This window comes from Octopus sinensis, linkage group LG25 (assembly GCF_006345805.1).
Source record: "Octopus sinensis linkage group LG25, ASM634580v1, whole genome shotgun sequence".
NCBI lineage: Eukaryota > Metazoa > Mollusca > Cephalopoda > Octopoda > Octopodidae > Octopus > Octopus sinensis.
Genome location: NC_043021.1, coordinates 16,328,282 through 16,338,616, shown reverse-complemented (window position 1 = coordinate 16,338,616; position 10,335 = coordinate 16,328,282). Strand labels below are relative to the sequence as shown.

The following is a 10,335-nucleotide window of genomic DNA, read 5'->3' as shown; positions in this document are numbered from 1 at the left end:
GAATCGAAACCGCGAGTCCGCTGCCCTAACCCCTGGGCCATTGCGCCTCCACAGCAGCAAATAGTAAGTCATAGAAGCTACATACTGATTGAAGTGGTTAGCCATTAATTAGAACTTAACTGAGAGCCAATACAGTATCTACCCAAATAACATATCTATCCAAATTCACATACACATATATATCAGTCGCCATGATAGATCGTTAGCCACTACACACATTTTTTTCTCTCTTTGTTTTTTCTGTGTCCCTTTCTGTAGAAGAGCATAGGCTCGAAACGTAAAAGACTTTTTCTATTCCTGAGTGTTATACTAATACATCTGTTTGTTTTGTACACCACCTGTCTTCGTCTTTTGTTTTTTTCATAAACTCTCCCTATATATATGTATAAGTTGAAGGTGCATGGTTCAGTGGTTAGAGCATTGTGCTCGCAAGCATGAGGTAGTGAGTTAAATTCTCAGACCAGGATGTAGGTTGTGTTCTTGAGCAAGACACTTTATTTCACATTGCTCCAGTTCACTCAGCTGTAGAAATGAGTTGCAATGTTATTGGTGCCAAGCTGTACTGGTCTTTGCCTTTCCCTTGGATAATATCAGTGACGTGGACAGGAGAGGCTGGTATGCATGGGCAACTGCTGGTCTTCCATAAACAACCTTGCCCTGACTTGTGCCTTGGAGGGGAACTTTCTAGGTGCAATCCCATGGTCATTCATGACCGAAGGGGGTGCTTATCCTTATCCTATATATAGGTTACATATATCACACCTTCTTAAAGTCTGGATTGAAATCCCTGTTGACAGGCCCCTGACATAGAACAAAGTGTGAAACACTCATGATATGTAAATTAGTTGTTCCAGTTTTGTGAAGTTACTGGTTTTGTTGAGTATATAAACAGCTTGACTGCTTATTTCTCTGGGACTGGTCAAAATGATGTAAACACCTCTGGTGAGAACACAATAAGGGTCAAACATCGATTAAAGTTGCTTATCAATTCTTTTTTCTATTCTATGCAGAAATAATTAAATTTGCCCTGTCTATATATATTTCTTTACTGCCCACAAGGGGCTATACATAGAGGGGCAAACAAGGACAGACAAAGGGATTAAGTCAATTACATTGACCCCAGTGCGAAACTGGTACTTTATTAGGTCGACTTTGCCTTTCATCCTTTCGGGGTCGATATAATCGACTTAATCCATTTGTCTGTCCTTGTTTGTCCCCTCTGTGTTTAGCCCCTTGTGGGTAGTAAAGAAATAAGTACTTTATTTATCGACCCCAAGAGGATGAAAGGCAAAGTCGACCTTGATGGAATTTGAACTCAGAACCTAATGACGGACGAAATACCGCTAAGCATTTCGCCCGGCGCGCTAACGTTTCTGCCAACTCGCCACCTTTGCCCTGTCTATATATCTACTACAGAGGTTATATACACACACGCATATTAATTCTACTTATCACTCCATTACTTAGCCCATCTGTCTCACTTTCATATGATTAGATGAAAGGAAAGGCAAAGAGAGAGAGAAAAAGAGGGTAAGGTGAAGAGGGAAAGTGTTGTGTATTAAGTCTATAAAATGGTGCATGAAATATATAAAGGATGAAAGGCAAAGTCAACCTCGGCAGAAATTGAACTCAGAACATGACGGCAGACGAAATATCGCTAAGCATTTCGGGAGGCATGCTAACGATTCTGCCAGCTTGCATACTCTTTACTCTTTTACTTGTTTCAGTCATTTGACTGCAGCCATGCTGGAGCACCGCCTTTAATCGAGCAACTCGACCCCGGGACTTATTCTTTTGCAAGCCCAGTACTTATTCTATCGGTCTCTTTTGCCGAACCGCTAAGTAACGGGGACATAAACACACCAGCATCGGTTGTCGAGCAAATGCTAGGGGACAAACACACACACGCACATACATATATATATATATATACATATCTACGATGGGCTTCTTTCAGTTTCCATCTACCAAATCCACTCACAAGGCTTTGGTCGGCCCAAGGCTATAGTAGAAGACACTTGCCCAAGGTGCCACGCAGTGGGACTGAACCCACTCAGCCACTCCTGCATACCTGGAAATGTGGTATTTATTTTCTTTTATTGCCCACAGGGGGCTAAACACAGAGGAGACAAACAAGGACAGACAAAAGGATTAAGTCGATTATATCAACCCCAGTGTGTAACTGGTAGTTATTTAATCGACCCCAAAAGGATGAAAGGCAAAGTCAACCTCAGCGGAAATTGAACTCAGAATATAACGGCAGACGAAATACCGCCAAGCATTTCGGCTGGCATGCTAACGTTTCTGCCAACTTGCATCCCTGGAAATGTGGTATTGTGTATCGTATTCCAATTTCCTTCACTTTCCAATGACTAGCAGATCTGCAACTATTTTTTGATGCAGACACCTGCCCAAGGTGCCATGCAGTGGTACTGAACCCAGAACCATCATCATCATCATCATTTAACGTCCGCTTTCCATGCTAGCATGGGTTGAATGGTTCAACTGGGGTCTGGGGAGCCCAAAGGCTGCACCAGGCCAGTCAGATCTGGCAGTGTTTCTACAGCTGGATGCCCTTCCTAACGCCAACCACTCCGAGAGTGTAGTGGGTGATTTTATGTGCCACCGACACAGGTGCCAGACGAGGCTGGCGAATGGCCACGCTCGGATGGTGTTTTTTATGTGCCACCAACACAGGTGCCAGACGAGGCTGGCAGACGGCCACGCTCGGATGGTGTTTTTATGTGCCACCGACACAGGTGCCAGATGAGGCTGGCGAACGGCCACGATCGGATGGTGTTTGTTACGTGCCCACAGCACGGAGGCCAGTCGATGCCGTACTGGCTACGGCCATGTTCGGATGGTTTTCTTGTGTGCCACCGGCACTGGTACCACAAAGATACAAATTCCATTGATGTTCATCTGAAAACAAACTCATTACCACACAACCAAAGTACCAGAGTGTATTTTGTCCAACATTCCAACAATTCTGCCACAATAAAATTATCATCTTATTAACAACAACAACTCATCAGGGACATTTACACATTTAATATAAATAAACATATGAAAAATATATATATATATGTATATATATTAATGAACCAACAAATAAATTAAAAACAACAGCCTTTCCTTTTTCTTTAAGCAGAATATTATTTTATAACTATAATCTCAACCAAGTCTGTCGATCCTGAAAAATACGAAGAAAAATAAGAAACAACATTAGCATCATCATCATCATCATCATCATTACCATCATCACTATCATCATCATCATCATCATGATGCTCATTATTATTATTATTATTATTATTAATATTATTAGTGTCATGAAGTTTCAAATTTTGGCACAGGGCCAACAGTTTTTTCAGTGGGAAGGGATTATTCAATGTAAGTGACCCCAGTGTTTGACTGGTACTTTATTTTGTCAACTCTGTAGGATGAGAAGCAAAGTTGACCTCAAATACAGCTCGTGTGTATATGTGTAAAATTGAAATAGTGTGTGTGTGTGTGAATGTTTGAAGGAGTACAGGGGTCAAACGGACGAATGATGAGGACCACACTTATTTCTAATGAGATGCACTTCCCTACTGAGGTAACCATGCAGTTTGCAGGATGAACCCTGGGGGAGATGGGGGAGGGCAGCTCTGTGTTATGGAATGAGGACTTGAAGTACAAAGGTGGGGTCAGAGCAGGTTAAACGGGTTAAAAATATAAAGATGCGTCACCTTTGCTGAAACTGAAGGCTTCACTTTTGTGAAGGCAGTTTCTATATGTTTGTTTGTTACCATGAGAACAGGGAAGTTCTTGGAGTCTTCATGCGGACAATTCATGATGCTTTCTTTCATGGCACTGACACTGGCTTCACATATCAACGAGGAAAGATCGGCACCACTGCAAGAACAATGGTTCAAGGCATTATTTAAGTCAAAAATACACATTTCCTTCACACACTGACACACACACAGAGTAACACACTAACACATATGGCAGCTGACTTGGCAGACACCCATAAAATTATCAACCATCTTACAAACAATAACTCTGAGCACCTTTTCAAACTCCACCCATCTAACACCCGTGGACATATTTACAAAGTCAGAAAACAGCACAGCTCCCATGACTTTAGGAAACATTTTTTTCACGCTGAGAGTTGCTGAAGTATGGAACAAACTGCCAGCATCAGTTGTTAGTAGTCGGAGCACTGCATCCTTCAAAACTTCCGTGCTTTCTGAGATTCGCCAACACTACACCTGATTTTCTCCCCTCCATACACACACAAGCATGTATCTGACTCATACATTGTTCGCTTTCCAGACATTTGTACATTACTGCATGTACTTTATACACACTTTCTGACAAGTTGTGGTGCACCTGAGCACTGATTACAATAATTTCATTATTATTATATTATTATATATACATACAGGCGCAGGAGTGGCTGTGTGGTAAGTAGCTTGCTAACCAACCACATGGTTCCGGGTTCAGTCCCACTGCGTGGCATCTTGGGCAAGTGTCTTCTGCTATAGCCCCGGGCCGACCAATGCCTTGTGAGTGGATTTGGTAGACGGAAACTGAAAGAAGCCTGTCGTATATATGTATATATATATATGTGTGTGTGTGTGTGTTTGTCCCCCTAGCATTGCTTGACAACCGATGCTGGTGTGTTTACGTCCGTCACTTAGCGATTTGGCAAAAGAGACCGATAGAATAAGTACTGGGCTTACAAAGAATAAGTCCCGGGGTCGAGTTGCTCGACTAAAGGCGGTGCTCCAGCATGGCCACAGTCAAATGACTGAAACAAATAAAAGAGTATACACACTAACACACATACACTGTTCGACTGAGACTGTCAACTCACTCTAACTTCAAAATATTTTCCTCATCTAATGGCAGCAAAGAAACCCTGCTAGAACCTTTTGTAAATCCCAACTGTACATAGGGAAGGCTTATAAATGACCAATAAACTTTATTTTGCTAGCCAGGAATGAATGTATCACAAGCAAATCCAATGACCCAGTCTTCAGCAATCCAACAATGCTTATAGTAAATAACACTGCTGCCCTCATAGTTTTAGCTTTGCCTCAAGCATAAGCTGCACTCTGGTTTTTTCCAGTTAAAATCAAGTATTTATGTCCTGCTAAAAATATAGTACACAAGGTGGTATCATAAAGTTCCAGGACTAGCTATGTGTAACAAAAAATAACTTATTTACCTAAGTTTTAACATCGTCCCCTTCGAAATAGTCGACCTTGCACAGCAATACACCAGCCCCAGCATTCCTGCCACTTTTGGAATCTAGGCTGGAAGTCATTTTCCGTAGTCGAGTCAAGGACCTTCTGCGATTCGCACTGGATCTTCACAATGGTGTTAAAACAACGACCTTTAAGATACATTTTCCTCTTAGGGTAGGAGACGGAAGTCCACAGGTACTAAAACTGGCGAATAGGGTGGGTGCGAAAGCGATACCATGTTGTTTTTGACGAGAAACTCAAGAATAAGGAAATAAGGAAATCCAATTCTTCACACTCCACTGATCTCCACAAACGAAATATACACCGCTGGAAGTCCTTGTTGACAAGCAACGGCAGTAATTTTATTCAGCTGAATACACGTCATTGATTGGTTGAAATTACCGAAATACGACGACTTTAACGTGAAATAACTTCATAAATATAAGTTTTTCTCAAAAATGCTAAGAGTAAAAGATGTTTTGTATGATACATTCTACCTGTGTCCAAAGTTTGAAAATGTTTAGTTACAAAAAATTATTTTTTAGATCTGTCGGTCAAAAGGTAAAGGTCCCTGCTTCTAATTTATAATTATACACACACACACACATAATTACATATAATCAGCTGAAAGTGAGTACCAGCTAAGTGCTGGTACTCTCCACCCTGTTCCAGTAGTCAGAATGCGGGCAAAAAGAAGGTGACGATCAAAAGGGTGTCTGTGTTTGTTGATATCACACTGACACCTAAAAACAAAATAAAATAGAAAAGAAACTATTAAGAAAACAGCAAAGGTTACTAACGAGAAACCAGTACAGCGAGTGTCTTTAGCTATGGTTTCCAGGAGAGATTTGTCACTCAGCTTGGGTTTGGTCCCTTCCTGTGGAAACAAATGAAAAAAAAAACACCATAAAACGAAGTTATTACATACACATGACACACACACATCTCTTTCTCTCTGCATATGTATGAATTTGTAATGTATATGTGTGTGTGTGTGTATTTATATATATAAATATATATATGTGTTTGTGTGTGTATGTGTATATACACACATACACAACACACACAAACACATATACATACACACCTATATACATACAAATTCATAAATACACATATACAAACACACAACACATATATGAATAGGTTTGGTGGAACACCCAAGAAGGGAGAACAAGTTAGGAGGACGTGAAGATAAACAGAGGAAGAAATAAAAATAGGTATGGTGCCAACAACAACTGACCTTTGTAATTGTCCGGAGGATATCAAGTCTGTCGGATTCAGAAGGAAAACTCACATAAAGAGTTTTATCCAATCGACCAGGTCGTAAAATTGCAGGATCAATAATATCTGTAAAAGATCAATATTGTTATTAATAACACCTTGAAGAAGGTGCTTCTTTACTACTCACCAAAGTGAATGGAACTTTGGCCAGGAGGAATTTATGTCATTGGACAGTATCCAAAGATCAATGGGTGTTTTGACCCTGAACCATAAAACCTTCCCATCGCTGGGTCAGCAGAGATGGTCAAATCGCTGTCCATCATCTCCTAATGGCTTCCAGCTTAATTCCTCTCTCTTGCTCCATAACCAGCAAAAAGCTCTTTCCGCTACCTCTCCCATCCTGCACACAACCACCCTTTGCTCTTTTCCTCTCGTTCCAATGGTTGTAAGCATCCTCCATACCAGCCAGACAGGGAATCCTCTGCAGCCAACCCCAACTGGAAAAAGCCATGATTGCCACCCCTTCTCTCTACAATCCTGCAGAAGGATCTCATACTTAAAATGCTTCCATTCATAGCCCTGGTCACACCCTTCTTCCCACTGGAAGCTCAATCAAGGTTATTTTCCTTGCCTTTACACAGCATAAAACTACATCTGGCCTCAGGGTTGTACGGACGTCTTACCTTCAGGTCCACTTTCATATACCATGATTAGACCCTGTGTTGTAGGCTGTTTGGTGAATGAAATAAGAAATACAGCAGGCAACATACTGTGACAGGAAATGAAATATAGTTTTGACAGCAGACAGTTTGTGAGATTTTAAACAACGGTTGTACACAATAGCAACACTTTTGACTTCATAACATATCAGTACACACACACACATATATTGCTCAAGTCCAAAACGTTGCTTTTTCAGAAAATGAAAAAATAGTTTCACCATTCCATAGCATAACAGTTCTACTACACTTTGACAATTTTTGATATCTTGGCATCTGAAGCAGCTGGAGATACAACAGTTTGACCAAAAGAACTGGCTATTGCAAGCAAAAATAAATACTGAAAAAATGTGTTTGGCCAAATTTGGACATACGACAGTTTAACATAATAGCAAAGAGATATATATATATATATATATATATATAAATATAAATTAGAAAAATTTATATATATATATAAATTTCTAATATATATATATATATATTACATTTTGTGAAATTTGATTTAGTATTTCTAAATTGAATTTTCCCTGTAAGTTTGAAATAATATTCCCTCATATAATTATATGTATATATGTTCTCCGTTTTTTTTGTTTGTTTTTGTGTCTTTGTTGCCGTATACATTTGCAAGCTGTCTTACAAAGGAGTCTAATGCTCTTAGCTTAGACTTTTTCAGGGGCAACCAGATCGAACCATCTCAAGTGTAACTGCCTGAAATGGTCGTGACTTCTGAGACTTGACCGATGAAAAAAAGCCAAGAATGACCTGTCTTTTTTTGCCTGTCCTTCTAATTCTTGCTTTTCTCATCAGCTTTTGTATCATCTACCTATCCAAAAGTTTTAATGCCCTCTATTGCATTTTTGTTCCATTTATATATATATATATATATATATAGTAATAATATGAGGGAATATTATTACAAACTTACAGGGAAAAATTCAATTTAGAAATACTAAATCAAATTTTGCAAAATAGAAAATATATATATATATATATAATAATAATTCTACCAAATATATATGTTTATATTATTATTTTGCAATTTACTTAATCATCGGTATATTATTGTTATTTTAATTTTAATATTTCTATTATATGTAATTTTATAGATGGTGTAATTTAATTGTTCATTTTGAATTGATAAAAGGTGGTTTTTTCTAATTTATATATATATATATATATATATATATATATATATATATATAGATAACACCCATATTCTGTCAATGTGATGTCTTCTGAAATATCAATTAATTTAGCCGTTTCATTAGCAATAAACATCAACTTTGTTCTGCCTGGATTTAATGCACTGTAATAAAATAATGGAGTTTAATGACTTATTATCAATCAAGCTTTTAATTACAGTGGCTGTATATCTTGGTGTTTATACATCAATTCTCTCTATACGGGGATATCAAGCAAAACACACACACACACACACACACATTCATGTTGATACATGATAATAACGAGGATGTAATGTTACCAGGTCTGTTTGTGGCTGCCATCACAAATACTTGCTTTCTTTCTTCAAGACCGTCCATCTCTGTCAACATCTGATTGACTACCCGAGCACTAGCACCACCCTGGAATACACAACACAACGGTCAATAGACTTATGGGAAAGTAAAAAAAAATAAAAGATCAACAATAAAAATAAACATTAAATGGACAGTGTTGTTGCTAATAATGGTGGTGATGATGATGGCATGACTGTGTGGTAAGAGGCTTGCTTCCAAACCATATGGTTCTGGGTTCAGTCCCACTGCATGGCACCTTGGGCAAGTGTCTTTTATTATAGCCATGGTGGTGATGATGATGATGATGATGAAGATGGTGGTTATGATGGCGATGCTCTAACAACACTGCCAATTCACCACCTGTAAGGATTCAATAATTTGAATGAAATTTAACCCTTTAGCATTTAAACCGGCCATATCCGGCCAAAAGTATTCTGCCTGTTTTATGTTCAAACTGGCCAGATCTGGTCTCTCACACCAACCCTACAATATCGTTTTAAAAATTAACAGCTACCTCATCAAAATCTCACAGCTACAAGATAATGCATGATTAGTTCAAAACAATGTGGATAAAGAAGCATTAATTTTGGCAGAATAATGTGAACACTAAAGGGTTAAAGGTAAAAGAACTGTTTGAAAAATACACCAAGAAAGTAATGGAACAAAAAGTGAAAGAAAAATCCATTTAATGGAAACAAAACCAAAACAAAGCAAGTTCTAACCTCGCCGCTTTCAGATCGTCGAGGACATAAGGAGTCCAATTCATCAAAGAAGATGACGCAGGGTGCAGAATTCCTGGCTCTTTGAAAGACTTGGCGGACAGCTCGTTCACTCTCACCGACGTACTGGAGGGAAATGATAAGAAATAAAAAAGAAAAAAACAATCATAAACAGTTGTAATTAGTTACATTAATTAAATAAGAGTGTGACAAAATTAATTTTTTTTTTTGTCTTTGGTCAGTAACTGTTATTTTTTATTTGTTTCTATTTAGAAATCAAAGGAAATGACATCTATTCCATTTAAACTTTGCTTTTGTGACCTGGACATCAATGTTTTGAAACTGATCTATTTTCCATTGCATTTCGGACAGATTCAGCGATGGGTTGCTAAAGTAAAAATATTATTGTAACAAATATTCTACTCAATATCACAGATCACCTACAGGAATCTGGAGAAATTTTCATAGAAAAAACCCCAGAAATGGTGGAAGTGCTTGTAAAAAAACATGGGGAGAGAAAGAAGGAGAGACAGGCAGTCAGACAGCTGACCGTGTGCTTTGAGCAAAGATGATGTTCAAAATGTATAATAAAGTAACAATTTTCAGTAAAATATATTGCAAATGGAGTTTTAAAGATTTTATTCTCATTTAAAATTGATTAAAAAATTTCAGTTACATGTATTGATGGACTTGCTATATGCTCCTTATATGTTAAGTAGAATGTTATAATAAACTTAGGAGTTGATAGTTGATATATAATTGTATTTTTTAGTAAACACATAACAATGATCTCACCATGTTAAGCAATTCTGGTCCTTTGACAGATATGAAATTTATTCCCGATTCATTAGAAATGGCCTGAAACGAACATAACAAGAGAACAATTAATACAAAGCTTGCAACAAAATACATGAAT

At 38.2% G+C, this 10,335-nt stretch overlaps 1 protein-coding gene across 1 annotated transcript in view; it reads right to left on the bottom strand.

Annotated features, from left to right (window-relative positions):
- Positions 1 to 2,930: 2,930 nt before the first annotated feature.
- The window catches only part of LOC115224266 (nuclear valosin-containing protein-like), a 39,550-nt gene continuing 32,145 nt past the window's right edge, over positions 2,931 to 10,335 (bottom strand). Inside the window, exons 18-24 of the mRNA XM_029795076.2 lie at positions 10,215 to 10,277; positions 9,423 to 9,545; positions 8,667 to 8,766; positions 6,481 to 6,587; positions 6,038 to 6,114; positions 3,732 to 3,897; positions 2,931 to 3,193 (exon numbers count right to left, since the gene is read on the bottom strand). Of these exons, the coding sequence (XP_029650936.2) occupies positions 3,167 to 3,193; positions 3,732 to 3,897; positions 6,038 to 6,114; positions 6,481 to 6,587; positions 8,667 to 8,766; positions 9,423 to 9,545; positions 10,215 to 10,277 (663 nt within the window). The 3' untranslated portion in view covers positions 2,931 to 3,166. The remainder of the gene's footprint in view (positions 3,194 to 3,731; positions 3,898 to 6,037; positions 6,115 to 6,480; positions 6,588 to 8,666; positions 8,767 to 9,422; positions 9,546 to 10,214; positions 10,278 to 10,335) is intronic.